The 24,812-nt window shown below is 32.1% G+C and overlaps 1 protein-coding gene across 2 annotated transcripts; it reads right to left on the bottom strand.

The window, feature by feature from the left end:
* Positions 1-428: 428 nt before the first annotated feature.
* On the bottom strand, positions 429-20,050 carry LOC133302708 (non-specific phospholipase C1). Of its 2 annotated transcripts, XM_061502523.1 has the most exons (4): positions 18,849-20,050; positions 16,822-16,944; positions 15,793-16,075; positions 429-1,845 (listed from the first exon to the last, which is right to left on the bottom strand). In XM_061502523.1, exons 1-4 carry the CDS (start codon positions 19,960-19,962, stop codon positions 435-437), a joined length of 2,931 nt encoding a protein of 976 aa, XP_061358507.1. In that variant the 5' UTR covers positions 19,963-20,050; the 3' UTR covers positions 429-434. The 2 variants fall into 2 exon arrangements, with proteins under 2 accessions (XP_061358507.1, XP_061358508.1); XM_061502524.1 differs by lacking the exon at positions 429-1,845 and having other exon boundaries at positions 15,276-16,075; positions 16,768-16,944; positions 18,849-20,044.
* Positions 20,051-24,812: the final 4,762 nt, after the last annotated feature.

The following is a 24,812-nucleotide window of genomic DNA, read 5'->3' on the forward strand; positions in this document are numbered from 1 at the left end:
GTTATAATAATGTTATTAGAATTGAAAGTATGGAGCTACTAAAAGCAAAGTTTTTTTTTAATCCTTTGGCTATGCCAACTTGTGTCAATTGAATTGGTAATGAGTATTTGGACTTGCACCCCCAATTTAGTTAATGACATATATCCATTAAGTGATCCTTATCCAATGTGTGGGCTCCACCCACATGACAAGATTCCTTCTTTCATGATATTTTGATGTTTTGTTGAAAGATAGTTCAACCGGGACACCCTCTTTTGGGTCCTACTTTGATTTTTAATGCCCCCATTTCGTTTTTCTTATGTTCCCTCGTGAACTCACCAAGTCTCATCCAAAAACAATGAACCAAATAAATGTAGTGCTCTACTCAAAAAGTATACACAAAATTGAATTGCTTCTACATATTACAAAATATTAACATGAGGAAAATCAAACTATTATTGGCCATCTCGGGTACGCAAATAATCTGCATAAGATCGAGGATAATGATCCTCTTGAGGAGCATAAGCATACCCTCCATGGCTTGAGATGTCAAGGCCAGCAACTTCTTCCTCTATAGGAATTCTAAGTATATTAAGCTTGTACAATGCATAGAACACAGGGCCCATTGTTGCACTAACCCATACAAAGATTACCAAAATCTCAACAACTTGGGCCCCAATTAATCCCCATCCACCTCCAAGTAGAAGCCCATAAGGTCGTGTTATTCCTGTCTCACCTGAATCATAGACTTGGATCACAAACTCCTCTTTGGCAAACAACCCTGTAAACAACAAACCCCAAACCCCACACCCTCCATGCAATTGGGCTGCCTCTAATGGGTCATCATATTTCATTTTTAGTGCCAAGATGTTGAGCCCAATTAAGACCCAAGCCGAGACGAACCCACAGAGAATGGCAGCCCATGGCTCAACAACTGAGCATCCAGAGGTGATGGCAACAAACCCACCAAGCAATCCATTGCAAGCATCCATTGCATCCCAATGACCAATTAATAATCGGCGGCCGAGTAAGGTGACAATCCCGGCTGTCGAACCGGCTAAAGTAGTTACCACGGCAGTCCGGCCCACCGAAGTCCAATTACCTAGGTCCGACGTGTTAGGATAGGCCACCGCGATTTTATCGAACGATCCCGGGTTAAATCCAAACCAACCGAACCATAGTAAGAATGTTCCAAGGACCACAAGTGTTGCACTGTGGCCTCGAAGAGGTACGGGCTTGCCGAAAGCATCGAACCGGCCAGCTCGTGGGCCTTCTATGATGGATCCACAAAGCCCAGCAATTGCACCAACCAAATGAACCACTCCACTACCGGCAAAGTCAATGGCCCCTGAGCCCAGGAACAGGTCACTGGAACTTGGGCTGAGCCAACCAGTGGATGACCATAGCCAATGGACCACAACAGGGTACACAAACCCACTAAGGAAAAATGAAAAAACAAGATATGCACTGAATTGGGTTCTCTCAGCTATGGACCCACTTGTGATGCCTGCTACAGCTATAGCAAAAGCCCATTGGTAAAGGAAGAAACTATAGTCATAAGTGGCATTAGGAATGTTAGCTAGAGCAAACATATTTGTACCAATGAAAGGGTTGGAATTTCCATATGCAAATGCAAAACCAAAAAGGTAGAAGGATATGCTACCAACCACTGCATCAACCACGTTGGTAAGCATTATGTTTGTGGCATTTTTGGCACGCACTGAGCCTGCACATAACATTGCAAAGCCAATCTGCATTACAAAGACTAGGTAAGCAGAGAAGAGAAGGTAGATTGTGTTGATAGAAGAAGTGACACTTTGTTCCCATGAAACCTCCATGAGTGTGTGGAGAGATGAAAGAGAGGGAGTGTGTATGTGAGTGTTTTTATGAGTGAAGTGGAACAAAAGGAAATGGGAACATATATATGTACGATATGGGAATGGGATTTGATGGTATTTGTGTGACGGTGGTAACTTTGAATGGTAGCTAGATCCCTAGCTGTTGTGGTTGCACAAGTTGGTTAATGTTGAGTGGTTGTGCATTGTGCATTCTGCTTCAACCATTTATGTGAGCAGATAGACTTACAACTGGAGTAGCCAAAGTTGCTTAATATATTCATATTATTATGCCAAAACAAATGTAAAGATCTAATAAATAGCATTGAAAAAAAATAAAAATGCACGTATACCAACTTCCAAAGGAGACAATTGCTACCTTGTATGTGTTGGATATATTAATAAAATATAAGCCCAATAGGTGAAAACATAATTATTTAGACCCATGTGGGTTGAAGTCCAATAACTTGTATTATCTTTAGAGTTTCTTACGCCGGAGGTAACAATGTTAAGCATTCCAAACTTAATATCTCTTGGTATAATACTTCAAGCACCTCTAAACCCTTCTCTTTCAAACTCATAACCTCCAACAATATGTTGGGTCAATGATAAAAAAATCTCATATCGAAGAGGAATGAGCTAAGCTTGATAAATATAAGTGAGAGACTTATAAATCTAATATTTTAAGATTTTGAGTTGAAATTTGATATGAGATTCTTTATGTTATGGATTTGCTGCTTAAGCTCAATTATTGTGTTAATAATTTTTATTTTTATTTTGGATGGTAATTATTGTTGTTGTTAATAATCTCCCATAGTTTGAGCTCCCACTCAGTCCATCATTTTCTTTCATTAATTTGTAATAAATTGTTAGAATTTTGCAACGTGGGAGAATTTTTTTTTTTTTTTCTTTGGTTGTTTATACGTTAGGAATAGTTTATGTCAATATTATTAAAATTGGCCCGGTCAATGACCTGGTCGAGATACCAGATCACTGGGCCACTGGTTTAACCAGTAGGTCACTGGTTGAATCTTATGACCCGATGATTATATATAAATCTATAATTTATATTAAAAAATTATAAACATACTCAAATAGCTGAAAAAATAATATAAATTCTAAATATTTTAACATAAAAGAATAATAAATTATACATTATTGTCCAATAAATAATCAAACAAACATATAATACTTGTGATCTTGGTGTTTCAGGTTCAGTAAACGACATCTTTAACTATAAATCAAATCAAAATTTTCTGCATAGTGCATAACTGAGATATATTAGTATTGTTGGTACATAACTTATGTAAGTCAATAAATAACATATCACTCAAATATGTCAATTATGATATTTTTTGTAAAACTTTTTTTTAAAAAAAATCAGGTTCAGGTCACTAGTTAATCGGTCGATTCACCAGTTTTCACTAAAACCGACGGGATTACACCAAGTTTGGTATTTGACCTATCCAATGTAATAATCAAACCGGTCAAATGACCGATTTATCGAATTCTAGGTCGATCCAGGAGATCCGATCCGATTTTCACAATGGTTTATGTGGTTCAATATCATGATAATAATAAATTTGGCAGAGGTCGCTTGACTTTTGATTCAATAATAGCGTGCTTGAGTGTTTACTAGCATTTGAGGTTGTATCTCTTCATTAATAGATAAAATAGTGAGAGAATCTACTATTAAAACTTTGCTTTTATGTATTTTGTGAAATAAATTATTTTGATTTTTTGAATTTCTTATTTGCCATGAATTTTTATATATTGGATTGATTGCAGGAGTTTAACGCTCTAATTTTTTTCTACCGTCCAAATATTTACACAAAATGGTTGCGTTTTTGTACCAAAAGTGACGGTCCAGAAGAGAAGACCCTTTATTTTGGAATTTCATATTTTTTTGTCTACATAGTCAAATTCTCTATAACATTGTCTAATTGTTTGTATTGAGTGTGGTGAAAAAAATTTGTACACATCCTATTATCAAGTCCTATGATTTACAAGAGTCTTATGATCAACTTGGATCAATTATCGCTTTGGGTATGTCATTTTGTCTTTGGTTCTCATGAATTGTTGGTTTTAGGTGTATCTAAATTAATGGACAAAGAAAAATGCTACAAGACACAAATTACACACGCAAGATGATGAGGCATGCGCTTACTTCACAATTGCATTTTTATTTTATTTTTTGAGTTCTCTTAAGTATTTCTCAACTAATTTTTTTTGAGGTGTAAAGATGACCGAAGTGAGTTTTGTCTAGAGGTGTAAATGGATTAGGTCGACCTACAGGGATTTACGGTCTAACCTATATTAAGTTAGACTTGACCTATCACAAATAGTCAAATATAATAGGCTTAGGCTTCTAAAAAATCCTATTTAGAACGCAAGTCATTGACTTTTTTGCAGGGGTGTGGAAAAAAACTGGTTCACTTGCCCTGCCCTTGATCCGACCTTGACCCGACCCATAAATACTCATATTTTTTGAACTGGTTTAAATACTGACCCACTTTTATTTGGGTCAGTTTTAGACCTGACTCGTTTTAATATTGACTCACTGACCCAAAACTTGACCCATACCCATTATGTGAAAAAAAAAATCACAATTCCATTAAAAGAAAAGTTTTAACGTAAAACAACTACGTCAAAATTTTTTATGGAAAAATTTTCATAAAAAATTTCGCGATTTTCATCAAAATCTGTGACTAAAAACATATCGGTAAAAAAATTTGACAGAATATTTTTTTTGTCAAATCTTTTTACGGAATCTAAATTTCGTCAAAATATTTCACAATAAAAATATATTCATAAAAACTTTCGACGAAACACATTTTCATCGAAATTCTTTGACGGAAAAAAATTTCATCAAAATTCTTTACAGATTTCAAATTTCGGCAAAAGTTTTCGACGGAAACATTTTAGTTAAACTTTTTGACCAAAAAAAATTTCGTCGAAATTTTTAGCGAAACACATTTCTATCAAAAAATTTCGACTAAATATTTTCGTCAAGTTTTTTGATAAAGAATATATCCATCAAAATTTTCAATGGAACACATTTCTGTAAAAAAAATTCGTAAAATTTTTTGACAAAAATATTTTGATAAGAAATTTTGACAGAAAAAATATTTTGTCTAAATTCTTTGGAGAATCTAAATTTCGTCGAAAGTTTCATTGAAAATTTCGAAGAAACACATTTCCATCAAAAAAATTCGACGGCAAAAAATTTCATTAAAATTCTTTATAGATTTCAAATTTCGACGAAAGTTTTTGACGGAAATATTTTCGTCATCAAAAAATTTTGACGGCAAAAAATTTCATCAAAATTCTTTACAGATTTCAAATTTTGGCGAGAGTTTTCGACGGAAACATTTTCGTCATCAAAAAATTTTGACGGCAAAAAGTATCGACGACAAAAAATTACATCAAAATTCTTTACAGATTTCAAATTTCGGCGAAAGTTTTCGACGAAAATATTTTCGTAATCAAAAAATTTTGACGGCAAAAAATTTCATCAAAATTTTTTACAGATTTCAAATTTTGGTGAAAGTTTTCGACGGAAACATTTTCGTCATCAAAAAATTTTGAAGGCAAAAAATATCGACGACAAAAAATTTCATCAAAATTCTTTACATATTTCAAATTTTGGCGAAAGTTTTCGACGGAAACACTTTCGTCATCAAAAAAATTTGACGGCAAAAAATTTCATCAAAATTCTTTACAGATTTCAAATTTCGGCGAATGTTTTCGACGAAAAAATTTTCGTTAAATTTTTTGACAAAAAAAAAATCGTTGAAATTTTTAGCGAAACACGTTTCCATCGAAAATTTTCAACTAAATATTTTCGTCAAGTTTTTTGATACAAAATTTCCATCAAAATTTTCAACGAAACACATTTCTATAAAAAAATTCCGTAAATTTTTTTGACAAATAAAACATTTTGACGAAAAAAATATCCTGTCAAAATTCTTTAGAGAATCTAAATTTCGACGAAAGTTTCAAATGAAACATTTCCCTCGAAATAATTTTCGTCAGAACACATTCCCATCGAAATTTTGAACGAAAAACATTCCGTCAAATTTTTTGACAAAATTCTTTTTTCTTTTAAAACATTTGTGTTGGACAGGTGGCTTCAATACTCAAGAGGGGGGTGAATTGAATTTTACAAAATCTTTTCGCAAAGTACCTCATTTGATGTTTTAAAGACTATTTCTTCAATAAAGTGATTTTATAAGGAAATGTCTAATTGTAAAAGCAAGTGTAATGATCAACAAAGTAAGCAAGCGTATATATAAAGACAATCTAAGATGCAATTTTAATACTTAAATAAAGAGATTAAGGTTAGAGAAATTGCAAACTAGATGTATCCTGGTTCGGTCACCACTACCGTGACCTACGTCCAGACTGAAGCCGCTCGATCAATTCTTTTCACTAACTATCAAGCTTGAGGGTACATGACAAACCACTACAACTTTTCAAGACTTCGGGCTCTTGATGCCTTACACTTTTTCACTTCAAATTTTCTTAGAAATTTGGTAACCTCTCAAATATAGGGTTCACTCCCCTCTCAAATCAAGAAGTAATATTGAGGTGATTAGAAGTGGCTAAGTACTCTCAAAGTACATATTGAACAAATTGAAGAACTAAGAGATGTATAACTTCAAAGGAAAGATGAGCTCAAGTGTATGCAATGATTAAAGTAAGTAATTAATGAGCAATAACAGGCTAGTAAGAGTAATAAAGCTTCAATAAATGCTACAGGGTCGTGTACTGTTCATCCCAACTGACGTGGGTATTTATAATGACACCTCCTATGAAAACTAGCCGTTTCTAGCCGTTTATAGCCGTTGTAATCCGTACATATCCGGATATTTATCGAGCACATATCCGGATATTGGATATCCGGATATTCTGGATTCCATATCCGGATATTGGATATCCGGATATTCAAAGTGGAATATCCGGATATTTCATAGCAGCAGCCTTTTTTGTACGAGTTCTGAGTTTCTACTCTTTCCAAATGATTTTTATGACGTGTAATGCATGTTATTGGTTATGGAAATTATCTAGAAAAGTTTGTATCATATAGGTACTTCTTCCAAACCAATATTGTACATATGAAACCATTTGTCTTGACTTTTCTTTTAAGGATGCATGCTTTTGAAATATATGATTGATGAATGACCTTGAGCTCATGCAATGCTTTGTATCTATACATCTTTACATATTTATCTTAAGTCCTAAATGAGTATACCATTTGAGATTCTGGACTTGGATTGATGCTTGAGACTTGGTGCATGCTTTCACATTTGCTTTTTGGATATTGCTTCGTCTTTGAATCATTCCTCTTTGTTATCATCAAAACCATGTTGTCGTGGAATCATCAAGTATACGTTGTATCCACATCATCACTTTGATTAATCAATTTGATGGAAAAAATCATTTTCGTCAAAACTGTTGAAGGAAACTAAATTTCAATAGAAATTTTTTTTTTGTAAAAATTTCGACGAAAAAATAATTTTGTGACGAAATTTTCGTCTTTTGCAACGTAAAAATTTCGACAAAATTTTGTGAGAAAACCAAGTCAAAAACGGGTCAGGTCAGATTTGACCCAGTTCAGAAACCAAGTCAGACCCACTTCAGAAATCAAGTCAGGTCAGATCCAAACTGGTTCTGAACTAGTTCAACAAAATCCAATCCAAGTCAGACCTGACTTGGATCAAATTAAAGCGAGTCGGGTCAAAATACCTGACCTATAAAAACCAAGTTGGGTCTAGTCGGACAAAAACCTGACCCATGCACAACCCTACTTTTCTGTACATGTCAGGCCTATAAGCCTATAGGTCGGCCTATATTACATTATTTATTTTAAATAAAATAATAATTTTTTTTTTAATAATTTTGAATAATAAATTAATATTATTATAGTTATTTATTTAATTATAGAATATTTAATAGGCTTAAACAAGCTAACAGACCTAGATCAATATTGTTATTATTTAAAGATAGATCAAATCAGACTTGTAAATTGGGCCTATATAGACTAATAGGCTAGGCCAGGCCCAAGATTTTTTAGACTGACCTAGCCTATTTAATTCAAAGCCTAACTTATTTACATGCCTGGTCACTTTTGCCTCTACCCATAAAACTTTTTCCATTAAAAGTACGAGTAATGAATTATTAGCTACCAAATTGGAAAATTTATCCACCTCATCTGAGAAGGCTTATCGTTTCTCAAGCTGCTTGAGATAATTTTATCTCTGCATACTAAATCATAACCGTATAAAGATGGATCAATGGTGATAAAGGAACATAGAGAAAAATGGAATCATTACCATTCAAAGGTTAATCAATTAATATAAGAAAATAAATAAACAAAACGACGTAATTTTGGAGTAGCCGAAGATAAACTTATCTCAAGTTGCCGGAGAAATATTTTTCCCATATATATATATATGGGCAGAATCCTTTGTCACCGATATCAAATTTGACATCAAATCCTAACCATTAATTTCCGTCAATAAACGTTTATCATTTATTGGGATTTAATATTAATTAATGAGTTTGATTGACAAAAATGATAATCGTGGATTGGCGAAAATCAATGGATAAGATTTGGTGTCCAATTTCAAATATTGACACCGGTGTCAAAAGATTCTGCTCCATATATATATAGTGATAGGATCCTTTGTCACCAGTGTCAAATTTGAAATTTGACACCTCATCTGAAAGTCATTAGATCAAAAAAGAATCAATGGTATCACACTGTCACATGCTCACAAATCAGAGTCGTTGATTTTTTTTATCTAATGGCTCTCAGATGCAGTGTCAAATTTAATTTGACACTGGTGTCAAAGGATCCTACCTCATATATATATATATATATATATATATATATATATATATATATATATATATATATAGGGAAGGATATTGTAACAACTAAGTTGTGTTACTACCAGTCAATCTCATTGTTAGATCGATTATGTTGATCCAACGGTTATATTTATTTCCAACTTTTTATAGTTATGATTCCCCATATTTAAAGTAAAAGCATTAAATATGGGAAATCATAACCATACAAAAGTGAAAAATGAATATAAATTGTTAAATTTGGAAAATCATAACCATACAAAGATGGAAATAAATATAATCGTTGGATCAACATAATCGATATAATGGTGAGATTGATTGGTAGTAACTTGGTAGTAACACATCTTGGTTGTTATAATATCATTCCCCTATATATATATATATATATATATATATATATATATATATATATATATATATATATATATATATATATATATAAGGTTCGCTTTTTCTACAGTCAATGTAGATAACTTATCTACATTGAGCCTAAAACGACGTCGTTTTGAGGCAAAAATCAAGGTATTTTTGTAATTATAATTTATGTCAGGTTATAATAGTCTTTTTCATTATAATTTTTTAACCCAAAACAACGTCATTTTGGAAGCGAATGTAGATAACTTACCTCCATTCACTTTAGAAACGTTAAAGCCATATATATATATAGGAGAGAGATCATTTGAGTCCAGAGTAAGACTTACAAATCTTACTCTGGATCTCAGCCTTTGATTTCCGTCCATTCAACGGTTACAATTTAGGAAGTTATATCAATTAATTATTAATTATATTACAAATGACAACCATTGATTTCCGTTCATCAACGGCTAAGATGAGGAGTAAGACTTAAAAATCTTACTCTGGAGTCAAAAGAACCCTCCCCGTATATATATATACATATATATATATATATATATATATATAGGGAAGGTTATATTTACAAACTTTTTGTTTACAAACTACACTAAGTATGACCGGGTCATACTTCAATCAAGAGTGTATGACCGGTCATACTTAGTGTAATTTGTAAAAAAAATTTGTAAACGGATCCTTTCCCTATATGGGGAATGTTATATTTATAAACTTTTTGTTTACAAACTACACAAAAAATGACCCGTCATACTTCAATCAAGAGTGTATGATCGGTTATATATATATATATATATATATATATATATATATATATATATATATATGAGGAAGGATCCGTTTACAAATTTTTTTTATAAATTTTTGCAAATTTTTTAAAAGTACATTGTGTAACCTAATGTACTTCCGGGGAGTACATAGTGTAGTTTGTAAGAGTTTGTAAATAAAAAATTTATAAATATAACTCTTCCATATATATATATATATATATATATATATATATATATATATATATATATTCACTTTTTCATTAATTACCCAATTATTCCTGTTCACCACAGTCAAACTCATTAAAAGAGTGATTCTTTTAAGATCATTTTCTCCATTCTTTAATTCCAAACAATTGAACTTCAATAACAACTCTGAATATCCATGCAACTTTATTTATACATTCTCACTTTTTCATTAATTATCCAATTATTCTGGTTCACCACAGTCAAACTCATTAAAAGAGTGATTCTTTTAAGATCATTTTCTCCATTTTTTTTTGGATTGCTCCACTGGTTTCCGGGGCTTCGCCCCGACTATGTCCAGTCCGACCCGGGTAGGTTACCTAGCATTGGCAGGTGAGTCTGCCAGCGAGAATTTTCTGCATACACAAGGTCTCGAACTCGAGTCCTTGCTTAAGCGAACCCAAGTACCTTACCACTTGAGTCAACCGCCATTGGTAACAACTCTATTCTTTAATCCAAACAATTGAGCTTCAATAACAACTCTGAATATCCATGCAACTTTATTTATACATTCTCACTTTTTCATTAATTACCCAATTATTTCGGTTCACCATAGTCAAACTCATTAAAAGAGTGATTCTTTTAAGATCATTTTCGCCGTTCTTTAATTCCAAACAATTGAGCTTCAATAACAACTCTTAATATCCATGCAACTTTATTTATACATTCTCACTTTTTCATTAATTACCCAATTATTCCGGTTCACCACAGTCAAACTCATTAAAAGAGTGATTCTTTTAAGATCATTTTCTCCATTCTTTAATTCCAAACAATTGAGCTTCAATAACAACTCTGAATATCCATGCAACTTTATTTATACATTCTCTCTTCCTTTAATATAGAGGATAAGGAAAACTTCCAAAGAGAATGTACACATATATGAAGAGACAACAAGAAACCACACAAAAATGATGGCATAGCACAGAAGCCAAGAAATACAACAAGCACAATATTTCAGCATTGTTGATGAATCATTTGGACAAAGGAGAAGAAAGGCTTTTGAATTTCATGGTTAGTCTTCGGCCAATCAGCAATTGCTTCAGTGTTTTCACCTGATCCATAACTTGTCCATGAAAACCAACTCCAGATGAGAAAATTCTCTTGATCCTCCTCAAGCTTTTCCCTATCTTTACCTTCAGCTTGAATATTCTTATCCTCACACATGATGGCTTTCTACTAGAATCTGATTTCTCTAATACTTTGTAGATTAAGAACTGTGCTTTTCTATGCATTCTCTCTTGGGGGTCATCCTTATCCATCTTTGAGTAACCCTGTAGCCTCCTTGATAGAGCCATTTTCATCATAGTGACACAAGTAGAAGATGGATGATGATGAGGCTACACAAAGTTACAAACTATATTATAAGCCCTATAAGACTAGTATTAAAAGCTATATTTATATTGTAATTTGGAAATTGGAAGGTTTGGTGGTTAGAGTGTGGACACTTAGTAGGCCATAGAGTGATGAATCATACAATGTTCATTAGCATTTGGCATCAAATGGGGGCCGCAGACTCTGTATGACTAGCAAATGGCAATTATCTCTTTCACATCCATTAAGGAAATTACATAGATGATGATGTTTAGGTTCCAATGAAATTGAATATAGAATATGTAATGTCTATTAGTCTTTATTCTTTTGTTCTATATGACTATGGCAGAAAAAGTTGGTCAAATTTTGCACGCAGTCACACCTGATTTGAATCCCTTTGATGGTTTACCATAATTGCCATGGTTTGGTCTTAATAGCCACCAAAGATTGATAATTAATTTGTAAATCAAGTCAAATCATGTTTGTATTAAAAAAAATATATGTTTTTTCAATAGGTTTTTTTTTTTTTTTGTTCAATTTGTGTAACATGAATCAAATCAAGTCAAATGAAGTAAAGAATTAAAAAAAAAAACAAAAATCAAGTCAAGTCGATTTAAAAAAAAATAAAAATCCTTTTGAGAAGATTCTATAGTTGCTCATTGTTGAAAATGCTGTATTTTTATTAATCGTCCTTGAAAAATCACGTCATCAAAATAATATTGCACAGGATGTTCACTGCCACATGCATAAGCAAAATCAACCATAATTTACAATACACAAGCACACTAGCGTTGAAATTTCAGGGCAATATAAACATACAAAAGAGCAAAATAAAATCTCAAAAGGTATGATGGCAAAGTTGTTTAAGTCAGAAATCATCTTTAAAAAATATAGAGTAACAATTACAAAAAAATTGTGTCTTTTAGAAATTCACTTAGCATATTAAAATAAAATAATGAACTATATGTAATATAAAATTTAAATATATTTAAATGTTATTACAAAAAAATTATATCATATAATTATTAAATTTCAGATATAATTTCCTGATCTACATATTTTATGAAATTATACGTATATTTGAATAAATTTATTTTACAATAAAATATTTAACTAAATATTTTCTAAACTATTTTGACTATTAAATTAAAATTAAATATATATATATATATATATATATATATATATATATATATATATATATATATATATATATATATATAGGGAGGGGTTATATTTACAACCCAAATAGTTTACAAACTCCTACAACCATATCTTAACCGTTGATTTCCGTCAATCAACGGTTAAATGACAATCGTTGATTGACGAAAATCAACGGTTAAGATATGGTTATAAAAAGTTGTAAACGAAAATAAGTTGTAAGTATAACTATTTTCACACATATATATATATATATATATATATATATATATATATATATATATATAGGGAAAAACATTTCTCCGGCAACTTGAGTTAAATTTATCTCCGGCCACCCCAAAACTACGTCGTTTTGTTTATTTATTTCATTATATTAATTGATTCACCTTTGAATGGTTATGATTTCCTTTTTCTCTCTCTTCCTTTATTACCATTGATCCATCTTTGTATGGTTATGATTTGGTAGCCGGAGATAAAATTATCTCCGGTAGCTTGAGAAATAATAAGCGCATATATATATTACATGTTTATTTCTTAAATAAAAAAATTATTCTTATGGATATTAAATTTAAACAACTCGCAAAATGCATAAAAACTTAACTAATAAATTTTATTAATTTAATACCTTAAACATTAAATTCAATAACTTAACTCTTAAACCCATTTGTATGTAAGTTTTAGAAAAAGAAACACTTATTTAAGTAAAAAAAGACATATATAAAAAATTGAAGATAATAAATAATTTTAAAAAAAATCCCAAAAAAACTGTTATAGACTTGACATAAAGGCTCACATTCTAGAAAGGTTAAAAACTAAGTAGAAAATTAAGGAGAGATTCATTAATAATATTAATCATAGTACGACAGTAATGGATTAAGAACTAGACCTTCTATATTCATAAGAGGCCGGGAAGTTCACTTCCACCAGGTAACTCATCTATAAATAAAGGGTTAAGCCAATCAGGTACATACATCTTCTGGACCCTCTCTTTCTTAGCTGTCACTGTGCACATATCCCACACATTGGCTATACTTCCACCAGGTAACTCATCTATAAATAAAGGGTTAAGTCAACCAGGTACACATCTTCTGAACCTTCTCTTTCGTAGCTGTCATTTTGCACATACCTCACGCCTTGGCTATACACCATTATTATTTTGCACAGTGATTTGCTTACCTTCAAAGGTATCTCTTCCATAGATACCTGAAAGAGCACATAGATCCGAATCATGAGATTGGACATCACCGATCCTCCTGGATCAAACATTGGCGTCGTTTGTGATAAATAGTAAAATTCGATTCCCATCAATAGTGAACACGCGCATGGCAGCGCATACCTAGCACCCAACATCGCAACAACAATTATCTATTTAGTCAAATGCATCACGGTGAATCTGAAAAAATTTCAATGTCGAAAAGCGATCAATACAATGTCCTCTTGGGTCTTCAAAAGATGTAGTGCACAGGATGCGGAAGCACCGCAAGGATCCTCAAAACTCTATAGCAATGGAAACAACAACAAAGGGTTTAGGGATTTGTCCAATGCTCCTCGTGAACACGCCTTATTTTCATTGGTTGCTTCTTCCTGTGAATCATGAATCGAAACATCACTGTACACATACAACACCACGAGCAACTGAGACCAGAGACCGAGAACGCTCGCAATATATAGGATAAGTTATTTTACTTACTCATATTCTGCCTACCTTTACTTCTCTTAATACCATTAGATTACAATCTCATCCAACGGTAGATATTCGCAGGATAAAACAAACCTTTTTATCCCTTTCTCTCTCCCACTGCCTCCCACCCTTTTCACATAGTCATCAACGGGGCTTCATGAAACATTACAAAAAAGCATCCAATTGCATTCATTTCATCAATCATTTTACAATAACAAGTGATCATTTCAGTCCAGAGAACAACATCTTTTGCTGAGATGGAAAACCTAGATTTAGTTTCTTAGAATTCGATGACTCCTGGGTATTCTGAGAATAAGAAAACAAAAATATTTATTATCAACAAAATGTTGTAGAGAAATCCAATCTCACGAGTTGGGTTGTGCAAGAAAAAAAATTCCTAAAATCGTGGCTCCAACTAAGGCTACTCAGAGATTTAGGTCAATTTGATGGTTCAACCACTTAAACCCAAATCAATAAAAAAATTTCCACGTTGATTCGAGTCGTTACTTTAGTTTTGGAGCGAGATTGATTTGTACAATCGATGCCTTGATAATCGACGAAGACGATGGTGGTCGAAGGAGGTGGAAGGAGAGAGAAAGGAATAAAAAAATTTGTTTTATCTTGCCGATAATATTATAATCTAATGATATTAAGAGAAATAGGTAAAGGTAAACAGAATATGAATAAGTAGAATAACATATCTCATATATATATATTTCGATTTGACGTTCTTAGTTGAAAAATGGTATAAACGTACTAGAATGGTAGAAACGATCATTGATTTATTAAAGAATGGTTGAAATCTTTACATCATATAATTACATTAAAAAGAAAGGTTTTATAATTCTTATGTTGAATAAAAATTGAAATCTTATGTTGCAGAGATAAAAAACATGTGGGACCCATGTGTTAGAAAAAATTATATGTAAGACCTATGTCAGCACAAAAATCGAAGAGTGTATAAAAAAATTATAATTCTCATGTTAAATGAGAATTATAAAACCCTAAAAAGAAACACCAGAAAATCCATTCTCGTTGCCATACAAACACAAAAAATGATAACTGATTTGACAATATTTATAATAGTTCACACAAAATATATATAAAGCATTACTTATCTTCAAAACTAAGAACAATTTCATACTAGTCACTAGATAACTACTCTACACATAATACAGGTCGCTAATTCGAAAATCAAATACCTAGGCAATATAATAAATATTTACGGAATTTCCTCTTCTTTTTTCCCTTTTAAATCCCTCGTCAGGCACATAGTACAAATTTAAGAAAAATTTACAAAAATAATTCTTAGTGAAATTCTTTTCAAGTTAAGAACAATCAACCACTACAGCTACAGTAGTGATTACGTCAATAACTGATTAGTCATTCTGAGCATAATTAATCAATTATCTGGTTAATTGTTCTTGAACTGAAAATATTTATACTAAGAACTCTTGTTGCATTTTTTTCTTAAATTCAATATGGAAAATACTAAATATACATATTATATTTACAGCTCGTATTATGAAAGAATCAATAAGATTCCACATTTTTACGGTAATCTCCTTCAGCAACTCTGCTAGTGAGGGAAGGCCTCATTGTGACAATGGCAGATTCATTAGCTCCAGCTTTAAGGGCAGCCCTTCCAGCTTCCAGGAACCTCTTCACCGCATCTTCTGCATACTTGTTTGCTTCTCTCACTGTCATACTTTCCCCAATGTTTGGATAGGAGTTGAGTAAATAATCACCATTGAGCTGAGATGCAAGCTGGATTAGTTCCATCTGGAATTCTGAGAGACTTGAATCTTCTCTAGGTCCATATGGCCTTAGTGGTTTCTGGACTTCAGGAAGCATTTCTATAAAAGATATTGGAAATAATGTTAGAACATAATGCTGGATAATACACCACTAGATTAGAAAAAAAACTGACAAAAAGCTTAGTATTCTATGATCTTTACATGTATAATTGTACAATTTGCATTTCAACATACTTCCAAATCTACTTTTATGATAGAGACAGAAGTGGAAATTTACTCATTTCTTATTGCAGTTAGTAGACAAGACACAGGAAATTTCTAAGACTGCATTCAGGCATGGCTTGCCTTGCACTAGACTAGTGTCTCTATTAGGTTTATTGCCATTAATGGCAAATTCAGAGTCTACTGGTCAAAAAGAAAAAGAAAAAAAAGAAATGGAGTTTGCTCATCCCAATGTATATATATAGCCCCAGTACCTCACTCTTCCAGCAAGAGCAAAAGAAAAAGATCAAGGAGAACTAAGATATTCAGCAGACTAACAGGATGCACAATGCAGATAAATATTGTCATATTTCTACACATCAATTTGAAGTTAATTCTTGATGATGAACCAAATTATAAAACATAATTGTGTTTGGTCAGGGGGAAAGGTTGCTTTATTAAGAGATCCAGACTAAGACTAGACACTACAGATGAATTTACTAAAGCACACCGTAGTGCTACCATGACAGAGTGCCAAGATTGCAGTAGTCAGATACTCTGATGTAACAATAGAAGAAGTAGATGCAAACCTGGACAATCGTCTCGAGGGGTATCTCGAATGTAAAAGTATTTTTCAAAGGTACCAGCCCATGCATCTCTCTTTGTCAAGAAATTGGATTTTAAATTGAAAAGCTTCTTTACTGTGGCAGGAACAGACGAATGTTCATATTGAGAATATGGTGTTGGCCCATCTGCTTCATGAATCACTGCAAAAAAAATTAAATTAAAATTAAACCAAGAACCAGCTCATGCTATAAAAGGTGCCCTTAACAACAGGCAGTCAAACATATACTGAAATTATTAAAGCTTAAATTTGGGTAATAAGGCACAGCTTTGACTATCCAAGTACAGTTACTGCTCCGGAAAAAAAAAAAATTCAACCTTGTTGGCTGGTTCTAGCAGATTGATAATGAAAATCACTAGGAGAATGAAAACCATGAACAGAAGCCACAACAAGAACAACAGCTTAAAGAAAACTAGAACTGACGCACCACCCTCTTTGAAATGCAATAACAACTTTTTACAAGAGACAAACTAATTGTTGTTATCTATGGTCTCATATTCTCTAAGATCATCGTCCAAATAATTAATTCTGTAATTATGAAAGAGGACATTTCATCCAGCCTATGGATCAACTCTGGATCCCCTTCTGCACAATAAATTCATAAAAAGAAACGAGGAGCATCTCATTCAGATCAACTAGTACAATTTCATTGGGGTTGGAATCAGGATGTATTAATCTCTCTTATATCCAAGGTATACAAACTCCCCCTATGTATGCACGCATGTATTGCCTGTCCCAAGCCAGGGTAAAGAAGGAGGGTTGGTGTTAGATGTAGCGAGCCAGCCGTAAAAAAAAAAAAAAAAATAGAGCTATATTTATGAAATGAGCTATTAACTAACCCCAACTGGTTTGGGATAAAGGTAATGTTAATGTTGATGTCCGAGGTTTACAAAAAGGTAAGTTCCACTCTCTTTTGTACTAAAGAACGTTACTTATTCAGGTTGTGCACTGGAAAATATTGAACTAGAGCATGTCTTAGTGGGAATAAAACAGTCAACAAAACCCAAAGGAGTGAACTTAAAAAGTTCAAATGTTTGCCTATTTTCACACTTTGTATATGTTGCAATGGAGTAGAAATATTTCTCATCATTATCAGATATATTCCATAATCAGCCTCAAGTAATAAGTTACTTTCTATCTGCATACAGTATTTAAAGGCTCAAACTAGTTTATTGCGACTCACATAAACCTACAGGCACAGAATATTCGATAAGTGAGAACTACAGTATACACAAAGATGACCAGAATTAGTTTTCAATATGCTCCATATTCCACAAGTACATAGAATTATAAAATAAGTACATTTTTTGAAGTAATGCAAAAATTTACCCAATAAATAAGGAAAATAGTACGTGAAACCCCATCAAGTGCAAACGTGACTAGATTCATGTAAACAGCAGAAACACGTATATGTCAGAACTACTATACCCACCAAAATACCTATTAATTCTACGTTAAGACCCAAAAATAAATTCAACAAAGGCATGTACAAGTCCCATAAAAGTTATCAAATAGTAATATATTCAAAATACCATCATCATCCAAATAAACCTAAACATCTGTACACCTTCGTGCAGAAGTATACTTCAACCAAGTCTGAAGGTACAACTAGACACTAAAAAAAAAAAAAAAAAAAAACTCAGCAACAAGTCAAAAGCTATAAGTTAAACCCAACAAACTCAATCCAGAAAATCACAAGTTGAGGGGTCTACAAAGCTCTAAATTTACCAGACTCTTAATTCCTTCACATTATACCACCAAAACAGAAACTGAGAGGGAAACAGCAACACAGCTTATTATCTAAGATTAGATCATTTTATAATCAAAATCTCACCAATATGAACATTTAGGGTAAAAAAAAAAAAAGTGTTTTTTTTTTCCTTATAATTTAAATCAAAACAAAACACACATGCAGTCTTAGCAATTAAGTCAACCAACCTCAAAGCATCAAACAGCTAAACTAGCAGTAATAAACAACAACACAGTAATGAAACAACAACCCAAAACCCAAAAAACCATAAAAATCAAAACTTTTCCAAGACATACCTGTACCCTTGTCAATCCAAGGCGAGATGAGAAACGTTGGGACGCGAACACCCAACCTATCAAACCGAAAGTAATAAGGGGGATTTCCAATGATCCCATCAGGGTTAGGTACCCCAACAACAGGTGTAGGAACATGGTCATAGAAACCACCATGCTCATCATAAGTAATCAAAATCGCCATTTCCTTCCACTGTGGACTCATCCTCAAAGTCTCATAAACCTCCTTCACAAACTTCTGCCCCACCGCCACGTCATGCGAAGGGTGGTCGTCGTTCGCCGGAGAAATCATAATATCAAAGTAACGCTGCTCAACCACAACATAATTCGGAAGCTTACCCTTCTTAGCGTGCCTCTTGAACTTCAAACCGTAGCTGTGGAACTTCACAGCGTTCTTCAACTTCCTCAAGCTCTTGAAGAACAACGTTGCGGGTATGTTCTGGTAGTAGATCCCGAACGTGAGGCCTTCGTCGTTGAGAGTGTCGAAGATTGTTCTCTGAGGGAAGCCATGGATGAGGTCCTTTCGAACGTTGCTCATGGCGCCGTGTGAAGTCGCTGAGTGAACGTAGAACCGGTTCGGCTGAGTCGACGCGGGAACCGAAGCGAACCACTTGTCGAAAATACCGAACTCGTTCGCTAACTCAGTGTAGACCGGAAGAAGTTCCGGTTTGAACCCACTCATCACGGTTCGGCTCATTCCCTCGACCATTTCCTCGGCTTGCTGCGCGAACCCGTTCATCGGAGCCGGGTTCGCGGAGCTATCGTTGGATCCGAATATTTGTTCCCTTATGGCTTGGAAAGAGTGACCCGGATCCGAATCCACGAAGAGTGCGTCGTCTGTGACGTGGATTTTCTCCGACGATGGGTTCGATACCCAGATCCGGTTCGATTCGGTGCCGGTTAGGCCGTCGATGTCGGGTCGGGTCGACTTGAGCCACCCGAGTACGTGGTCGAAGGAGCGATTCTCCATGACTATGACCACGATGGTTTTGATCGGGCCATTTATCTTGTGCTTTTTGCGGTGGAGGTCGCCGGCGTGGTCGTCGGCGAAAGCATGGGGTGAGAGGATGAGGTAGAGGAAGAGAAAAACAGAGAAAGGGACTCGCCGGAGATTCATCTCCGGTGACCGGAGATAATAGCCGGTGAGGAAATTAAAAATTTGAGAATAGTAAGTGTGTTTGGTGTGAAGTTACTTGGAGGCTTTATAAAGAGATTTATAAGAGAATACGGTATATGCTTTCAAATTAAGATTCTTTTTCTGTCTTCTTGTTCTCTCTTCTACGAAACATCCAAATTTATGTATATACATGTTCCAAAATTATTTATCAACATCATAAGTTCATATTATAAGAAAACTATTTATTCTTGTAGCCTCGGATTTTGGGTAATATAAATCTTTGGAATCAAGGAAATATGTCTTCTCTCCAAAAGAAAATTAGTCTCTCGTTACAAAAATAATAATTATAATAATAATCTCACCCTATTTTTAATGATGAAGTCTAATGCACCTATTGTTTCAATAAAAGACTAGTCTTAAAGTTATATTTCGAGAACAAAATGGCAAAAAAAAAAAAAAATATGAAGATACGTATTAGTTATCCACTAAAAAAATATTTATTCTTAGGTTTTAATTTTTATGCAATGTTGATATAAGATTTTAGAGTAAATACATTTTTCGATCCTCAACAAATTTCACGATATCCGCTTTAGTTCAATTCAAATAAAAAAGCTATTCATGGTCTTAAAAAATTCAAAATGGATCTATTTTAGTTCTTTTTGAAGGACTAATGTGGGTCTTTTTTGAATTTGTGAGAAATCACAATTTCAACTAAATAGATTTATTTTGAATTTCTTAGAGACAACAAATAGCCTTTTTATTTACTAGAGACTAAAGCGGACGTCATGAAATTAATTGAAGATTGAAAATGATATTTACTCAAAATTTTATAATATCTTTTCAATTATGTATTGAGCCTAAAAAGCTCCACGTTGGGTTATTTGTATCCATTAGTTGGAGATGAAGGTTCACTTAAAAGTCAAAGAGATATAAATAATAAAGCAAATGAGTGAAAATGCTTGAATTGGTCTCTTTTTGTGTACGTAAGGAAAGAGTGAGGCCATTGAACGAGTCAAATCTTTGTGACGATGGAGTTGAGCTAAGAAGGGACTAATGTTTTACATTTCCTAAATTTATAATTAATAAGCTACACGAATCAAGGGTGAAGGTGTGTAAGTTGTAATATCCAATAAATGTTTATTAGTTAACAATTTAATTATATAGCACTTTGTTATTGTGGTTTTCGTATCTGGACACAATAAGAGGCAAAACCAGGAAACTCGGGATAATAAAGATATATTAGTTCAATATTTTAATTTGTTTAAATTTTTAATTATTATGTAACATTTTAAAGTTACATATCATAGGTATGATTACATTATTAAATGAGTTTGACATAACATGTAATGTAATTATTAATATATTTGTAATGTAAACTTATTAATTGATATGCTACTAGAAAATTAGATAATTCACTCTTATGTATTAAATTTGAATATCCTTTCCTTAAAAGTGAATTTATTTTATGACACTCTTTTTATTTGAATGCCACGTATCTTTTTTTAAAATATCATTTGACACCGGTGTAAGACTTATACCACATCTCAACTATTGATTTTCGTACCTCCAACGGTTATAATTTAAGAAGTCATATGAATTAATTAATCATTAATTACACTACAAATACCAACCGATGATTTCCGTCCAAAAACGGTTGAGATGTGGTGTTAGTCTCACACTGGTGTAAAAAGAACCTACCCCTATGTGTGTGTATAGGGGCAGGATATTCTTACACCAGTGTAAGAGTTAGAAGTCTTACATTCGATCTTGACCATTCATCCACTTGTATCCAATGATTCACATTACTAAAAAATTTGAGCCCTTAGATATAAGCAGCATCAACGAACAAGATTAAGAGTGTAACTTACACTAGTGTAAAATGATCCCGACCTATATATATATATACATATAAATATAAGACCAAGATCATTTTACACCGGTGTAAAATTAATAAGTCTTACATCACATCTCAACTGTTGATTTCAGTACATCAAACGGTTATAATTTAGAAAGTTATATGAATTAATTAATATTAATTAATCATTAATTACACTACAAATATCAACTAATGATTTTCGTCCAGCAACGGTTGAGATGTAGTGTAAGACTTGTTAGTGTTACACTGGTGTAAAAAGAACATGCCCTATATATATATATATATATATATATATATATATATATATATATATTTTAAGTTTGACACCTCATCTAAGAGTCGTTGGATCAAAAATGATTAACGACTCTGATTTGTAAGCATGTGACACCATTGATATTTTTTTATCTAATGGCTCTCAGATGAGGTGTCATATTTCAAATTTGACACTGGTGTCACAGGATCCTACCTCTAGATATATATATATATATATATATATATATATATATATATATATATATATATATAGGGAATTACTTTTCTTATGTTACATAATTTTTTTTTTATCTCCTACACTCACATTTTTCAAATAGGTCCTACAAGATTTTTTTTCTCTCACCTCCAACTTTTTTCTCTCTCCTAACTTTTGTTTGAGCATGAGATAATACTTCTCTTATGCAACATAAGAGAAGTATTACCCATATATATATAGGGTTGAGATCATTTTACACCAGTGTAAGTTACACTCTCAATCTTGATCGTTGATCTCACTTATATCTAAGGGCTATAATTTTTTATTAATGTGAGCCATTGGATATAAGTGGATCAATGCTCAAGATTGAGTGTAAGACTCCTAACTCTCATATAATATATATATATATATATATATATATATATATATATATATATATATATATATATATATATACATATGGGTTCGATTTTTCTGCAGCCAATTTGCTTACAACAGTAACAAATTTTATTAGAGCATTTAATGTGGAAAATCATACATATAAAAGGTGAAAACATTAAATATAGGGAATCATAACCATACACTTGTTATTACTGCACGCAAATTTTTATGATTTTACATACATGTGTGTGTGTGAGGTAGAATCCTTTTACGCCGGTGTCAAATTTAAAGTTTGATACTTCATCTAAGAGCCGTTAGATCAAAAAAGACCAACGACTCTGATTTGTAAGCATGTGACACCATTGATATTTTTTGATATAACGGCTATCAGATGAAGTGTCAAACTTCAAATTTGACATTGGCGTCAAAGGATCCTACTTTTATATATATATATATATATATATATATATATATATATATATATAGTTTTTTTAACATGAACTTTATCCACGATCAATAATGAAACAAATAAAATATGTTGACAAAAATTAGAAAAAGTTCATTTTAAGTATAATAATGTGTATAAAATATATAATAAAATTCACATGGTTTAGACTTTAGAATACCTACACGAGTTATATATAAACAATATACGAATATTTATTACAAATCGAACATCAAAATGAACTTTTCTTTTATTTTTTTATTTTTCTACAAATTTTTTTTTTTGGTAAAGTATTTTTCTACAACTTAAAAGCATATAAGTATTGAATATACAGTTAGTTTATACAATCATGTTTTGAACAAGTCAGTTTTGAACGAGATAGTTATGATAAGAATTTTGTGAAAACTGTTTATATATAAATAAGAGTTTTCAACATATAGCCCATCAATCTATTTCCTCGGAGAGAGGTCGCTTTAGACTTGAATTGACGTATTTCATAAATATAAATTGGACAACCAACATGCTCGGTATATTCGAGGACAAATTTTTCTATTCTATAAAATATATATAAATTAAATAAAGTTACAATATTAATAATAAAATTACATAGCTTTTGTTACTCAATTTATAATTTTTATTACTTAAAATTTTAACATTTAACATAAAATTTATAATTAAAAAAATGATATCATAATTCTTAGTGGAACCAGTGAATGGTGTGGGAACCTTTTACATGGCCGATTGGCATATTCCTTCTTTGCTTTTTGGTGGGTGAGTCACTTTAGCTTGAAAGCGAAAGCCACTAGTCATTCTAAACAATATCTTCCGTGTGTTACATTTTTTCTGCTATTTGTCTATCACCAATTTTACATTAAATTTAGATGTAAGGGTGCTATACTCGTATAATTAAATAATGGAAACAATTATTTTATGTTACATAAGATAATTATTTTATGTAATAAAGATAAAATAGTGGGTTCACTAATTTAAAAATAATGAAAAAAAAACATAAGATAATTATCTTCTGCAACATAAGATAAATAGATTCCTTAAATAATTTATTTCAGAACACGAATTTTATATTTAATCATTATATGATAAAATAAATATAATATAAAAATTATTAATGTAATCTCATTTACTACCTTAAATTTTTAAATTAAAATAGTTCTTTACTTGATATTAAATTTCAATGTCTACCTCATTCTATTAAAAAATAATTAAATATTCTTCGCACAAGTAAACGAAATTTAATACATTATTCACTCTTTAAGTTCAACAAACTTTTATGTTAAAAAATACAAGAAAAGTTATACTTACAATTTATTTTCGTTTACAGCCTCTTACATCCATATATTAATCGTTGATTTCCGCCAATCAACGGTTATCATTTATTGCAAATTAATAATTTGATGTGCTAAAATAATAACCGTTGATTGACAAAAATTAACGGTTAAAATATGATTGTAAGAGGTTCTAAACGAAAATATATTGTAAGTATAACATTCCTCAAAAAATATATAAAAGAAATATAATATAAAAATTATTAATGTAATATCACCTAATCATTTAAATTTTTTGTTTAAAATAGTTACTTACATATATCTTTAAATATCTAATATTATCGTAAAAATCTTACATAGTATATATATTTTTGGTTGATCGGTGTTATTTCTATT

The sequence above is a fragment of the Gastrolobium bilobum genome, unplaced genomic scaffold (genome assembly GCF_033153095.1).
Source record: "Gastrolobium bilobum isolate Gb01-03AN ecotype WA unplaced genomic scaffold, APGP_CSIRO_Gbil_v1 utg26114, whole genome shotgun sequence".
Taxonomy (NCBI): domain Eukaryota; kingdom Viridiplantae; phylum Streptophyta; class Magnoliopsida; order Fabales; family Fabaceae; genus Gastrolobium; species Gastrolobium bilobum.